At 42.5% G+C, this 16,226-nt stretch overlaps 1 protein-coding gene across 4 annotated transcripts in view; it reads left to right on the top strand.

Moving 5' to 3' along the window:
* Positions 1–11,926, top strand: part of PTK2B (protein tyrosine kinase 2 beta) — a 236,739-nt gene extending 224,813 nt beyond the window's left edge. For all 4 annotated transcript variants that reach the window (XM_077489230.1, XM_077489227.1, XM_077489229.1 and 1 more), the window contains one exon: positions 6,577–11,926. In XM_077489230.1, coding sequence (XP_077345356.1) covers positions 6,577–6,792 — 216 coding nt within the window. In that variant the 3' untranslated portion in view covers positions 6,793–11,926. The remainder of the gene's footprint in view (positions 1–6,576) is intronic.
* Positions 11,927–16,226: the final 4,300 nt, after the last annotated feature.

The raw sequence follows: 16,226 nt of genomic DNA, 5'->3' as shown, positions 1-16,226 counted from the left end.
TTGTTATTATTATTTCAATAATTATTATGGTTATTATTTATTTGTTTATTTTATCTTTTAAAATAATTATACAAACAAACATAATTATTATTTTTATTGTTTTAATATTATTTTCTTCGTTAATTCGATCATTTTTATTGTAGGTATATCAAAAATACATAACAATACAAACGTGCCTTGTCTGCCCGCGCAAGAGCTGCGACTGGCAACATAAATGTACATACACAGCATAAGCAAAGGGGAAGGGCCTCCTTCTCAAATGGGTATATCCAACTTAAACAAAACATATATGCATTTTGGGGGGAAAACCCATTACTGCCAAGGTGGTCAGGACCTTTATGTCAACACCTCCTTAGTGGGCAGTCCTGACATCGATAGGCATCCAAAGAAGTCTGGAAAATCCATCAAAAGGAGAAAACCAGAGCAGAGGAGCAAGACAGGGGAGAGTGGCAAAAGTAAAATAGAAAAGAAAGAAGAAGGGTAGGGACCCGGGGTCACCCGAGACATCAGCTAGAGCCGACCCACACTTGTCAGGGGGAGATCAGGGAAGGCATACGCCAACCATGGTTCCCAGACCTTGAGAAACTTGGCGAGTGTGTTGTGGAGAATAGTAGACATTTGTTCATTTAGCATCATGATGGTAAGACGGTCCCTCACTCCCTGGAATGGGACTGTCACTTTTTTTCCAGGCCTGGGCAATCATCCTCTTGGCTGCTTTGAACAAGTAATATGTCAATCTTTGCTGATGAGTGAATAGGCCCAGAATGGGGCAGTGCTTCAAAGCAAATTTGGCCTCCTTCTGAGTATTTAAATGGAACAAGGAACACAGCAGACCAAACACTCAGGACCAGCAGCCCACCAGTCGAGGACATGGCCACCAGATATGTAGAGCATCCTCATGATGGCCACACCCCCAGAAGCAGCAATCACTATAAGTCAGATTAGCATGGGCAATACGGGCTGGAACCCAATACCACCATAATAACACTTTATATGCTGCCTCTAAAGTGGCAGTATTAAAATAAACATTTAGCAATTGAAGACTAGGCCTTGCGCCAATCTGCCGGTTCAATCTCCATACCCAGATCTCGCTCCCACTGAACCACATAGGAAAGTGAAGTTAGAGATGATCATCGACCATTCAAAGACGCATAAAGAGTAGGAATAAAACCCAAAGAACCTGGAGAGTGCTGGCAGATATGCTCAAAAGTGTTTTTCTGAAACGTATAAGAGGAAGCACGTCGGAGAGAAGCTATCCAGTGTTGGAGCTGAAGAAAACAAAAAACTCTTGACTGGGGAGCATTTTAGAATTTACAAAAAGCACTCCAGGCCAGAGGAGACCGGGTAGTCAAAAAATGGTGTACATGGGTAAAACCATGCGAGATCCACCAAACGAATGCCTGAAGCTGCTCCAGCCTGGGAGGAAATATGTTTGTTGGTAATAGGTAACAAGTGCAGAAAGGGGGACATAAGGGAGCTCGAGTACCTCACTGAGTCCCATAGCTTCAGATTATGCTGCATTAATGGGCTCAAGGCCCAAGGACCTGGTTTCTGCGGAAGCCATAAATGCCTGTATAGAAAGAGGGGCACAATTAGAAAACCCCAAGAACACCCACAATGGAACATCGGAGGAGGCGTGGAGCAGAGTCAGTTGGGAGGTTTGGGAGGTCAGATAATATTTGAAGATATGGGAAACCCCCAGGCCCCCCTGTAATCTATGTATAAAGAGAGTTGATATGGCCTATCCAAGACAGGTGTGAGAACTGCCATGACTGCTTGAGAGCTGTCAGTGATAATTAGTAAGGGATAATAATTGGCAGCAAACAGAGAGGAATAAGTAGGGGTCAATCAGACTCCAAGGTAGTCAATGGACGAGGACACCCAGTGAAAAGGAAAGTCGGTATCCAGAGAGATGTTTAAAGCTACAGATTTTTCCAGATTGATACAAAGGCCCGATATAGCTGAGAAATGCGCCAACAGGCGTAGCAGATTGGGAAGAGTCGTTAAGGAATTGGTCAAGGTCAGGAGGGCATCATCTACCAAGAGGCTCAATTTAAAGTTATGGCCTGCATACGGAACTCCAGTCGCATTTGGATCTGCCCAAAGTGCGAGCACCAGGGGTTCTACTGCCAAGAGAAAAAAGGCTGGGGATAGAGGAGAGCCTTGTCTCTTACCCCTGTAGACAAAGAAAGGCACAGAAAAATACCCGTCATATTTGACCAAAGCTGTAGGAGTAGAATATAAAGCTATCCAGGTCAGCGTGGCTTCACCAAAGCCCCAACAGGAGAGTACAAATTGTAGGTATTCCCAAGACAAGGTGTCAGAAGCCTTGTAGATGTCCAAGGAAAGAAGGAAGCCAGGGATTTTCCGATGATGTATATGGATGAGGTGGACAACTTTATGGACCTTGTTACTGGCCTGTCTTCCTGGGACAAAATCCATGTGATCCCTGTGTATCAGTTGGCACATATATTCATTGATGCATATGCTCAAAAATGTCCCTAAGATCATCAGATGCTCGTTTAGAAGGCCTGAGGTTCACTTGCATCTTCCGATGTCTTGGGGATCATCGATATATGGACCATAAGGGCATCAGATGAGGGCATCGATCCGTGTTTCAGATAGTTAAAGTAGTTGGCTAGGTAGGGAGCCAACAGGGTAGAAAATGTTTTGTAATGTAAGCCTGAAAACCCGTCCAGGCCTGGAGCTTTGAAGGGCTTTAAAGATTGAATTGCTCTGAGAACTTCAGGCTCTGGGAAGTTGGCATTAAGGGCATTGTGAGCCCCTCCTGGAAGCTTAGGAAGGTTCAGTTCACGAAAGAACTGTTTAGCTTGATGTAGAGGAAATAGGCCTGGCTTGGCATAGAGTGAGGAAAGAAACTCAGAGAAGCCAGATAAAATCTGTAGAGGATTGGAGGTAAGACCCCCCATCAGCGTCCGAACCCGAACTGGTCTATGCTGTTTTCCCACAGAGTTCCGGTTCAGTTTTTTGGCCAACATGGGCCCAGGTTTATCAGCGTATGTATAGTTACTTGTGTTTGGTCCACTGCAAAGCCTTTTCAGCTCGAGAGGCACAAAGGAGATATAAATCCATCGTCATTGTATCGCGAGCCCTCCTATGTGCTGCAGTGGGGTGTGCCTTCCAAAGTGCATCCACTGCCGCCAAGAGAGAATGAAGTTCAGTGATGCAAAGTTTCCTGTCCCGTTTACGTGGGGAGCGAGCTGGATAATGTGACCATGAACTGTAGGCTTATGGGCCTCCCACAGGGACACAGGCGAAGTAACCGAGCTTACGTTGTCAGCAAAGTATATTTGGTTTGAAAACTGGATATGCTGACAGGTGGCTTGACTAGTCAAAGGTGATTCATTAATCCGCCAATGTAAGGGGTGTTTGGTGAGGCCCAAAAGGGAAACAAGAAAGACCAAGGGGTCATGGTCAGACCATGGTGAGAAAGGGGTAGAGATCCTGCGAACTAGTGGAAGACGATGTACTTACATAAAAACATGATCAATCCTACAAAATTGGTCATGGGGATGGAGCTCCCTCCAGACGCCTATCAAACCAAGTATTTGGAGAACTGTGCACACTTGAGCCTCATTCGACAGGTCATGAGAGGGAGAAGCCCCTTGTACATATTGTCTGTCTATGGCTGAATTGAGGGCAATGTTAGAATGGCCCATGAGTAGGAGTAAGCCCTTCTGGTGTTGGGAGACCACCCTACAGAGGTGTGAGAAAAACCTGTGTTGGAATTTATTAGGTGTGTAATAGAAAACAATGGTAATGTCTTGGTCCCATAAAGTGCCCTGTAGAAGTAAGTACCGACCAGTAGGATCTGTAATCTCCAGTGCACAAGTGAAAGGAAGATTGCATTTGAATGAGATCAAAACATCTCTGTTATTTAGTTGCCAAGGCAGTATAGAACAATGGGTAATGCGGGAAGAGAAACTGAGGGTAGGAGGACTGAGCAAACCTGGCCTCCTGCAAATATACAATATTCACTTGAGATTTAAGGTGGTGGAATACCTTAGATCGCTTAAGAAGCAAATTGAAGCCATGGATGTTTTGTGAATGAATTTTTAAAAGGGGAGTAGCCATGGCGGGAAAAAGTGAAAACGCTCATCAGCAAAAGAAAGGACGACCAAAGTCCCTGTCAATAAATGGCTCATGTTCAGGTGAGGCCCAGGACCCTGGGAGAAGAGAAGCAAGGGGGCGAGGGAAGAAAAGAGAAAAAAAGAAAAGAGAAAGAGAGAAAGGAAAGAAAGTAAGACAAATAGTAGCTGTAGACAAAAAAACACCAAATAGGTGGAATGCATCCCAACAATAGAGGATGTCCAGGGGGGTAGCTCCACCACCAGACACATGGCTGCAAATGTTAGTGCAACAGTAGCTCCCATGGAGAGAAAAATAAGGCAAAAGAAAATTGCAGACTATAAATTTTGGAACCCAGCGTGCATGGGAGGGGTGGAGATAAAAAGCTAAGGGGAGGGGCCAGGGGCGGGAGGGGCCTAAGGATTTAGGATAGAGAAGGGGGTATGCATCATGGGTATAAAAAGCCCCCCTAAAAATCTGAGGGAAGAAACAAACAGAACAGTAAATGAACTCTGAGTAGTAGCAATATAGGAGAGTTGGGGGGGGGGGGAGGGGTCAGTCTCATTGCATTGCCCGCAGTAGACTTTAGGGCTAACCATTGTGAAGCAAAAAGGCAGAGCTTAGGCTTAATGATTGGGGGGGGGAACCCAGGTCAAAGAGTAAAGATCAACAGGTGGCAGCAAAACCCCATGGGGAGGTCTGCAGTGCATAGCAAAATCCTTAAATCCCAATAAGGATCAGGAAGCCCCTGTATCACAGGTACAGTCTGAAGATATGAGTTCCTTGAGGGTAAGGTGTCAATACCCATGAAATGCAGGATGAGATCACCGGTGTAAGTCAACCGCTTGCAATACATAAGTAGAGACAGTCTTCTGAGGAAGAAAATGGCGGCCATCAGGGGGCCCCGTTGAACAGGTACCTTTAAAGGGTCTTTCCGGAGCTCAGAACACGAACGTTCGCAACAGGGTAACAGTAATGGTAATAATAGGCACACAGCCAAACTCACGAAGGTCCTTCAAAGTGGTCAGTCTGGAGGTGAGCGTGGAGGGCTTGATCACGAAGGTGTGCAACAGCGAGAGCTCTTGCGGCCCGGGACCTCTGGCTAAGCTGGCTAGAGGCCCGCTGGGATCCCAAGTGCTGCAGGCTGGACCCAAACCGGAGCCTCCAGAAGGAGATGTAAGGCTTTAAATGTTGGCTGGGCCTCCTCAGTGTTGCTGATAGAAATGAATGACTCTTGCCTTGGAAGTCGCAGATTAGTCGCAAGGGGAAGTCCCAGGTACTTGATATGGCAATTCAGAATGGAGGTGAATGGTTTTAATTGGCACGTTTTCTGTAGAGTGATCTGTGAGAGATCTGAAAAGAGCTCATAACAATCGGTGCCCCTGGTAACATAGCTCTGATTTATTTCTAGCCACCATCAGCAGGGTCTCCTTCATGTGATAATAGGTGAACTTAATGATAATGTCTCTAGGGGGCCCGTCTTGTCTCTTCAGGCCCCAAGATGCAATGAATGGGGGCAAATTCAAGGCTGTCTTTGGGTATGGCAGGCACCAGTTCTTGAAACAGGACTGTCGCAGTGGAGGCGAGATCAACGATGGTCTCAGGGATACCACTCAGATGCAGGTTCCCACGACGAGAGCGGTTTTCAAAGTCGTCAAGCCGCAACAAGGCGGATGCCAACTCCTTCTTGAGGTCAGACAGATCTTGTTTGTGATTTTCTGACCATGATAGCAGCGTCCATCTTGTCTTCTAGGTCGTTTGTGTGATTCCCCAATTCACGGATCTCTTTCATGAGGTGGGTTGCGAGTTTGGTAGTAGCAGTTGATAACTCTGCCTGCAACATTGTTTTGAAGTGCCCCAGTAGCTCAGCATCCCTCAATGGTGGATTCTGTGGTGGCAGTGGATGGTGCAGTCATAGTGCTCTCAGCTTCAGATCTGCCTCACCTGTCAGCAAGGCCTGGAGGAGCTTGAGGCTCGAGGGCAGGGCTTCTGGTGAGTCTGTGGGTGGAGAGGCCTCATCTTCCGGGTCGCATGGCTTGGTGCTGGAGGAGAGTGCCGTGTCGGTTCTTCATCCCATCGGTGCGGGGGAGGATAAGGGAGCAGAAGATGGCTGCAGTGTAAGGAGAAGGCAGGATAGCTGCAGAAGGCCCAATGTGTCCAATGGGTGAGGAGCTGGATTACCGTGAGTCCATCTCACACACTGCACATGAGTGCCCCCGTTTTAATATAATTTTCAAGCAATGATGCAAATGAACATGAAAATAAAATAAGTTAATGAATAATAATAATAATTAAAAAAAAAATGTTGAATTTTTATAATTTATATTCATAAAACTTTAACTTTGAATAAGTTTCCAGAAATACAACATCATCAAAAATATTGTTATAATATGGTTTCTTTTTTTCTTTCTTTTTTTCTTTACCAACAAACTGTAATTTTTTTTTTTTATGTTTCCTAAACATCTTTCATTTTATTTTTTATCCCAGATCGAAGGAACACAGAAGTTGCTTAGTAAGGACTTAGCGGATCTGATCAGCAAGATGCGCCTGACTCAGCAGAACGCCGTGACATCGCTAAGCGAAGAATGTAAGAAGCAGATGTTGACGGCTTCCCATGCGTTGGCAGTGGATGCCAAAAACTTACTGGACTCAGTGGATCAGGCTCGAGTAAGAGCCAACCTCGCCAAGGTGGAAGCGGAGTGACTCCACGTACGACTGCAGGAAGGAACACAAGTTTCATGGAGTAGTCACTCTACTTTATCGGCCATATAGGCAGCGAGCGCTGCTAATGTGAACCTAAACCTCAACTATCGATGGGACCAACAATTCAGCTTGAGTTGTCAAATCAAACTTGAGGACACGTAAAAGGAAAAAAAATAAAAATTAAGTTACTATGAAACGTATGGGTGGCAATTTAAAGTTTGTAGAGAGGTATTTATTTTGTACAAAAAAAAACAGACTTTGACGGTACATTTTTTTTTTTTTTTGTATTTTGATCTCTACGCAACTTACCCCCAGCTTTGTCAATTTTCTCAATTGGATTGGACTTTGTTTATTGGGCTTCCTTGCAATTCCATTAATGTTTTTACTTCTTTCTTTCTGTGTTTTTAATAACTACTAAATGTATATTTTACCAGCAAGACTTTTTCTGTTCAGAAGTGTTTTTCCTGTTATATCTCTAAAGAAAAAAAAGTGTGATGCCAAACAAACTCCATGAACCATGACGGGGTGTAGTCAAAGCATTTTATTGTAGGCTAAGGTGTAAATCATTTAAAGTGACCAATCCTCACCACAAAACAAGAAGCAAAAACAAAGAGAACAAAAAAAAAAAATATATATATATATATATATGTATATGTTGAGCACCAATTTCAAAATTGTATTATTTTGCAGCTTACCCATCCTTAGAAATGGTGGCTGCATTAGTTTCCATTTTTTTCAGGCCAAGTATATTTTCTGCAAATATCAAAAAAATAATTTATGATCCTGAGGCTCAGCTTCACATGTGGGTATTACCTAGGGCAGTCTGCATGCAAATGCAACCTGCTTAGGGCTTTTCACTCCTCCAGATTAACACCCACCAATCAAGAAATTTTTTATATTTTTATAACTTCTCCTAAGAAGCGTCACCCTGCCAGGCCCCTTCCCCACAAGTCATAACGTGCCCGCATTGCATAGAGAAGGATAGAGACCCAGTGATGGCATCACTGGGTCTAAAATAAGGTATGCAATAAAAACAGGTTTTTATCTACAAATTTCACAAATGGTAAAAATAAACAGGGTCACTTATCCAGCATTCAAAATAATAGAATATATAGGACCAAGGCGCTGCTATATAAAAATATAACATTTAAAAAAGAAGGCAAAACAGTTCCAAGAGAGTAGGTTTTTTCCAGGTTAAAGCGGAGTTCCACCCTAAAGTGGAACTTCCGCTCATCGGAATGCCTCCCCCCTCCGGTACCACAATTGGCACCTTTCAGGGGGAGGGGGGGTGCAGATACCTGTATAATCCAGGTATCTGCACCCACTTACGAGAATAGCTAGCCACAGATGCCTCCCCCCCCCCCCCCCCTGTTGTGTTCTGGGAAACACGCAGTTCCCAGAACACAACGGGGACCAATGAAGACGCGCAGTGCACTTGCCCATGCGCAGTAGGGAACTGGGCAGTGAAGCCGCAACGCTTCACTTCCTGATTCCCTGACAGAGGATGTTGGCGTGGGCAGCCAAGAGATGAGCGATTGCAGGGGGCACCCTGGACAGGTAAGTGCCCATTTATTAAAAGTCAGCAGCTGCAGTATTTGTAGCTGCTGACTTTTAATATATGTATTTTTTTAAGGTGGCCCTCCTCTTTAAGCAGCGCTCAAAAAACAAAAACTCATAAAAATAAAAATTTTAATTAAGTTAAAAAAAGTATGAGCAAAAAAGAACTATTTTCAAATTATTTATTTAATATTATTTAAAATGATAAAAATTATAAAAAAAATTTAATACCCAACATCAGGACTGTCACAATTTTTATAATTTGAAATAGTTATTTTTTGCTCATACATTTTTTTTTTCACTTAATTTTCATTTTAAATTTTATGAGTTTTTGTTTTTTGAGCGCTGCTTAAGCTGGAAAGAACCTACACTCTCGGAACTTTTTTGCCTTCTTTTTAAATATCTACAAATTTCATTGGCATGTTGATGAGGGAGGAAGGAACGCTGTCTTAAAGGGGTTAAAGAAAAAAAATCCCCTTAAAGATAACCCTGTTGCCAGGTCAATAATTTCAACAGGTGGTCAGTGCAGTCAATAAGATGTAGTATAGGGGTGGGCACAGACACAATATGGATCATGATGTCATGTCATAGATAGAACATTGCAATATTGTTGCAAGAAAATAGTAAATTAATCATACTTATTTCTCCTGTTTTTCTATTGGATAACTTCCATAGTAGGAAACAATATTTGAAAAATATATATATTTTAGGAGATCCATATATCATTAGATTATTGTTGTGTTTTCATGGTGGTGATTTGTAATGTCACTTTTACAGTTCCCTTCATATCTTTCTGTATTTGTTTTTATTATTTTTTATTATATATACAGATGTTTAAATGTGCCCTCTAGTGGTCACACACTGTAGGTCTTCGACAACATTGCCGGAATTCCTTCAAAAAGACCCATTGAAGTCACAGGAATAGATATGCACTCAGACATCCTTTGTTCTAGCAAACTCCATTTTCACATTCCAACATGCGTTTTCCTGTTACGTTAGTTGTGCAAGATGTCTGAATATGTCTGTGCAGTCCAATAGGAGCCAGAGCTGCCCACAGCACTTTGTAATCCAACAGGCTTGGACAGACACACCCCTCTCTAGTCAGACACGCCCCCATTTCTTCCTCCACACTACAAGTTCATTTAAGGAGGCTTGTGCTGAGGGGTGTGGCCATTACTCACCTATGCCAGTACAGAGCACTTAAATGGGAGGGAACTGAGCAGCTTTTCCAATAGGATCAACTGGATAGACCTGTGTTCTTTTTTTCAACCTTATTAACTATGTAAACATTTTTTTTTTCATAAAAATTATAATATACAACAGTATAAGGCTATAGGAGGGGGGAAAAAATGTGAGATTCCAATTGCCACTAAAAGAACTCTAAACTCAGCCAAAAGTGCAATATTAATTTTCAAGATTTTACAGAAATATGTGCAAAAATAATATAGTGAACCTTTTTTTGTATCTAGAAAGATAATCCAAGATGTGAATATAGATTACGTTATTGTTGTTGCACAAGACTCTCTGACGCTCCTGTAGAGATAAGAAGGCAATTGTATTAATTTGACATCCCCGTCATGTCTGGTAATGGTTGTCTCCCATTGGTGCTGTGGATTATATATATATTGTTATATGTGCAGCGCCATCTAGTGGTTAAAGGGGGCAAGCTTCTCTCATGCACATTGGAGGGGGGTCCATTGGAATCCAAGTGCCATGATGTATGATGGAAAAGGAACCGCACATATATTTTTTTCTTTTTTTTGTCTCTGTGGCTAGTAAAACCACGAGGACCCCAAAAAACAAAGTGTTCATGCACCCAGATAGTGGTTGATTCTGTGAAATTGTAGTTAGTTTTTGTTAAGGGGACAATTAGGATATCAAAAGTACTTCCTAGAGCAGTGATTCTCAACCAGGGTTCTGTGGAACCCTAGGGTTCCTCCAGAGGTTGCTAGGGGTTCCTTCAGCATTGGGAAATGTCTGCCTCTTAGATAAGTTCCCACTCACACCATTGATCTTTTTAGCTATCTGTAAGGAGGTAAATCTTCCCAATGACCACACGTTTAAGGACCATTCTTCTCACTGACCATCACACTAATGTATCATGAGTTGTAGAATTCTAATTTTTAGCAGGGGTTCCTCGAGACCGGAGAACTATTTCAAGGGTTCCTCTGTGTTGAAAAGGTTGAGAAAGAATGTCCTAGAGTCTCCGCTAAAGAGAACCATTCAGGTTGACTCAGCTAGGCTTATCGAGAGTGTGTGATGTTTTGCGGTCAGACTTGATCTATTGGGCCACTTAGGGAGTGCCCGTAGAAGTAGAAGTGCCCATAGACACGACTTTTGGGGCTGGTTGGAGAAGCTTGCCCAATTTTGTGTTCCATGGCACTGGGACTGCCTACATTCCCCAAAAAACAAAGTGTTCATGCACCCAGATAGTGGTTGTTACTGTGAAATTGAAGTTAGTTTTTGTCAAGGGGACAATTAGGCTATAAAGAGTGCTTTCTAGAGTCTCCTCTCAAGGACCGTTTAGATTGACTCAGCTAGGCTTATTGAGAGTGTTATGTTTTGCGGTCAGACTTGATCCATTGGGCCGCATAGGGAGTGTCCATAGAAGTAGCAGTAGAATTGCCCAGGGACGCGACTTTCGGGGCTGGTTGGATAAGCTTGCCCAATTTTGTGTTCCATGGCATTGGGACTGCCTACATTTAATTTCATCTCTCTCCTCCATGAAAGCTTTTGGAGATACTGGCTTTCTAGGTCTATGGCTTGCTGTAGGAATTGCTGGTGTGCAATACAACTAGGCAGGAAGAAGAGTATGAAGGCACAACTTATTACAACGTCATTAAATCACACAATTTTTTTAATGAAAGCAATATAAGTATCTGAAAATAGACTCTTGTGATCCCTAACATAGCAGATCGCAGACTGGAAGAAGAGGGAGGGCCAGGGCCAAGAGTTAATCGGTTGTGTTGAATGTAAATGTGTGGAGAATAGGCTGATAGGTGGGGAGACCAGATTGAGGTAACCTTATCTGTCTTCTGCTGCTCTTTCACCATCCAGACTGGGGACTTGGAGGACACCACATTTTTCTTTAGCTGAAAGTGGTGTTGTCTACCTGGCTGTGTTGTGTGGAGGAGCCATGTAGCTTTCAGGGCTTAATGGACAGAAATGTTGGCAAGTAAAACGGCTCCCGTACATGTATTCATCTGCCAGCCGTTCTGTTTTATTGAGTAAATACAGTTGACTCAATGTGGTGGTAGGTTGACTTAGGGCTGATCCCATAAAACATAAATGAGAAAATAGGATGCTGGATCTCCTTTCATTGCCTGGTTGACTATAAGTGTTTACATTGCAAATTTTGTACTATATTTTGTTAGTGATACTGTATTATACTTTATGTTCGTTATATGGGATTGCGCTGTATCTTATCTCGTGCCTCATTTCTTCTTTGTATCAACTGACTCGGAGGCCATTTCAAAGAGATTTATGAGTAGACTGTATATTTGGGGGTAGGGTTGAAACTGATGTAAATAATTTTTACTTTTCATCTATGACCTACTAGTAAATTTCTTTATATGTATGTAAAGGTTTGAGGAATTTATTATAATTAAATATATAACTTCAACATATGGGCTCACCCCCCCCCCCCCCCCTTTCCTGCGCCTTCCTATTGACTGGTACAAAAGCCTGCCATAGTGATAGGCCAATAGAAATGGTACTAATGTCAGGTGGTTTACTCCACTTACCTTAAAGGATCTGGTCAGTGGTTATCCCAAAAATGTTATTTAAGTTCCAGATGGAGGTAGTCCCTGGCTTTTTATCATTTTGGATACCTCAAAAGTGAGATCTTCCAACCATAATTCTTGACTCTCTTCCTGTCTAACTTGAAGTTTGTGTGTCCCAGGCTCCTGTTACATTCCTGTGAAGACGTTAAAGCTTACCCAAGGCTATGTGTAGGTGCATATTACCTCCACCTTCCTGACTGCATATAAAGCCCCGTACACACTATCAGATTGTCTGCTGAGTTTTTCCTTCAGATTTACCAAAACCATATAATATGAGGTCAAACCTTAGAGTTTCAATGTGTATGCAATCAGGCAGGCCCTTTACTACATGGTTTTGGTAAATCTGAAGGAAAAACTCAGCAGACAATCTGATAGTGTGTACGGGGCTTAACAGAGCTCAGATCTGGCCATATGGGTGGTTTTACATGTTCCCAAACAATGTACTTAGAGATCTGGGGTAGCACTGGAGAAGTAAGTTCACAATGCTTACTCAATGGCATACTATTATCAAACTTTTAGATAAAGTCAGATGAAGTGTACAATGAACTTGCTGTTTCTATATAGCCATATTTAGTGAACTCAGGAGTCAAAGGGTTCTCACTATTGCTTAGGGGATTTTCCATCCAAGTGATCAAAGATCACTTTATGGGAAAAAATATGTGCCCAATTAATTGAGTTCAGGTGTTTCCAGTGAAGGGTACTGTTATTTTACAACATACAAAGACATTGTAGACAGTTGTGCTCTTCCAACCTCATGGTGCCATTTTTGGGACCAAAATGTTCCGCATGACTGTGCCCCCATGCATAAAGCCAACTTTATAAAGACATGGTTTGACCAGTTTGGTGTGGAGGAAATCAAGTGTCCTGCACAGAGCCCAGACCTCAACCCTACTGGAAAAACTTTAGACCTCAACTCTGCTGTACACCATTGAGATGAATTGGAACGCCAATTGTGAGTCAGATCTTTCCATTCAACACCAGTGCTTGACCAAATGGGCACAGATTCTCAGAGATACAGTTAAAAATTCTGGGAAAAGCCTTCCCAGAAAAGTGGAGGCTGTTTTGGCTCCATTGGGAGTGTCTCCATATTAATGTTTTGGAATGAAGTCCAATAAGCTTGTATCTTTGTGAATGCCAGGGATTCATAATGTCTACCACATGCAAGTATTGCAAAGGGTTCAAGGAACACCATACTCTGGAAGATATCTGGTCATCTACAGCCAGATTTTGCCCATGAGAAGGGCGTTGAATGGGACCCTGAAACTAATCTGCATCTTTTTTTAGAATCAGGTTCATAAGATATGGGATTTAGGTTACAGGCAGCCAAGACTTTTCATGTTTGGGAGACAATTTACACCGATAACCAGGAAGGATCTGTCACCTGAGCCTAAAAGTGGATATGTTCATGTTTGATTGAAGCATCCATTTAAGAAGTTTTCACAGATAAAGCCCAATGTGATCAATGTTGAGTTTCTACAGATATAGGATCTTTTTACATGTTTCTTTAAATGGCATTAGCTATTCTGATATAAATACGCTTGTATTGTATATTAATTGTACCTTTTACATCTGTTAGTTCTACTGCATATGTTGTTGCTATTACCGTCTGTGAATACCTTTGATTCTATGGTCTGTACTTAACATTCTTTTAAAGATTTTGTAAATATATTTGTAATCTTGAAGATGTGTCTGGTTCCGTCTCTTTTTGATTATTTGGGATATTATCATTACAGGTGTTTATTTAGTGGTAACAATGTATGCTGTGCTTTACCTATCCTGTACATTTACATCAGTCCCTGCTTCAAGGAGCTTACAATCAAAGATCGCTATCGCACATACATACTGTACATGTAGTAGGGACAATTTTGACAGGAGCCAATTAACCTACCAACATAGCATTAGAGTGTGGGTGGACACCCATGCAAACTCAGGAATAACATGCAAATGTCATGCATATAGCATCCTCACCAGGATAGATAATTATTACCGGGGAACTGTGACAACAGTTTGGGGAAGGTCCTTTTCTGTTTCAGCATGAATGTGCCCCCTGTGTACAAAGCCAGCTCCATAAAGACATAACATGTTGAGTTTGGTATGGAAAAACTTTTGTCCTACACAGAGCCCTGACATCAGCCCTACTGAACAGCTTAGGACCTCAGCCCCACTGAATAGCTTAGAACCTCACCCCTACTGAACACCTTCAGGCCTCACCCCTACTGAACACCTTCGGACCTCAACCCTACTGAACCTTTTGGACCTCATCCCTACTGAACAGGGCTTTGGAGCTCAACCCTACTGAACAGCTTTGGACCTCATCTCTACTGAACACCTTCGGACCTCAACCCTACTGAACGTTTTGGACCTCGTCCCTACTGAACAGCTTAGGACCTCAACCCTGCCAAACACCTTAGGACATCAGCACTACTGAATACCACAAATGGGTAGAGATTCCCACAAACTCACTCTAAAATCTTGTGGAAAGTCTTCCCAGAAAAGTGGAGGCTTTTTATGGGTCCATTAGGAAGGGAGACTCCATATTAATGCCCATTGTTGCCAAATGGGAAGCCCAACAAGCTCATATCTTTGTGATGGTCAGAAGTCCACAAGCAATACACATATTAGGACCAATTTATACTGGAGTGAATTAACTTATCAGCATAGAATTGGAGTGTGGGAGGAAACCCACACCAACACAGGGAGAAGATGCAAACTCCATGCAGATAGCATCCTGACCAGGATAGGTAATTATTCATAAATCATGGACTATGGGTCCTGTTTGATGGCACTTGTCATTTCTGGTCAACTTGAGTGGGCAATTTTTTAAACGGAATTATAGGCAGGTAAACAATGATCACCATTTAATACGAAAGGAAGCTGTTACATTTATATTTACACAGAACTACTGCTCCATCAATGTCCAATCACAGGCTGGGAGTGGGAAGGTGACCTAGCTGTATTGCTTAGCCTCATTGGGGAAAAAAAGTTGGGTCAACACCAGGCTGTGTTGTGTGGCAAAGTTATGTAAATCTAAGGATTGGATGAACAGGAATACAAATCCTCTGGCAGGTAACATATCTTCCCTGTATGTATTATGAAGGTGTATTCAGCTGTATTCAGTTATTCGTTTTTGTATCCTGTTGTACATTGTTCGCTGCCAGTGAATTGTGTTAGGACACAGAGGCTGTTCCGATGTTCATCTGGCCCAATGATGGCAGCTCTGCACAGCGTGCATTTGTTCTACTGCCCAGGGACCTGGAACCAAATCAGATGGTGAGATGTGGGAGCCAAATGTTCCTTTAATGAAAGAAGTCACCTCTATACCTGGTAACACAGCCAGGGTCTGCTGTTTACTGTCACATAGAATGACAATTATGCGGATAAGCAGTCACTGAAGAACACACACATAATTACCAAACTAAAATGGATTCATAATTGAGCATTCAAATTCCCACTGCTAAAATTAATAAGAGACGAAAGGAAGTTTATTCCTCTCATCTTACTCTCTTCTTGTTTGTTCCTTTTTCTTCTTCTTACTTAATTTTATTCTCCTTTTTTTTTAATTTCTTTGTTCTCCCCCCCCCCCCCTTTTTTTTCTTTCTCATTTAACTTTCTTCCATCTCCCGCTCATTTCTTCCTTTCTCTTCTTCTTCTCTCATTCCTTGTTTCCTTCTTTATTTCTCTTTTCCTTTTGTCATTCCATTGTACTTTCCTGTCCTTTGTTCCTCTTGTTTTTCTCCTTCCCTCCTCTCCTCCTTATTTCCTATTTCTATTCTTCCTGACCAACTCTCCCTCTCTTCTAGCCTCTTTTCCTCACCTCCCTCCCTTCCTTCCTTCCTTCCTTCCTTCTTTCTTCCTTCCTCCATTCCTCTCTTCTTCCGTCCCCCCCCCCCCTTCCTTATTTGCATTTTCTCTCATTTCCTTTATTCCTCTCCTCCTCCTGCTCCCTCCCTTCCTTCCTTCCTACCATTTTCCCTCCCTTTCCCGCTTCCTCTCCTCACTCTCTCCCTTCCTTCCTCTCTCTCTCTCCCTACTTACTTTCTTCCTCTCTCCCATCTTCTCTCTCCTCCTTCTTTTCTTCCTTCCTTTCTCGTTACC

Source organism: Lithobates pipiens, unplaced genomic scaffold (assembly GCF_037356315.1).
Source record: "Lithobates pipiens isolate NorthernLeopardFrog02 unplaced genomic scaffold, aLitPip1_a1.2 Scaffold_18, whole genome shotgun sequence".
Taxonomy (NCBI): Eukaryota; Metazoa; Chordata; class Amphibia; order Anura; family Ranidae; genus Lithobates; species Lithobates pipiens.
This window is presented reverse-complemented; position numbering and strand designations above follow the sequence as displayed.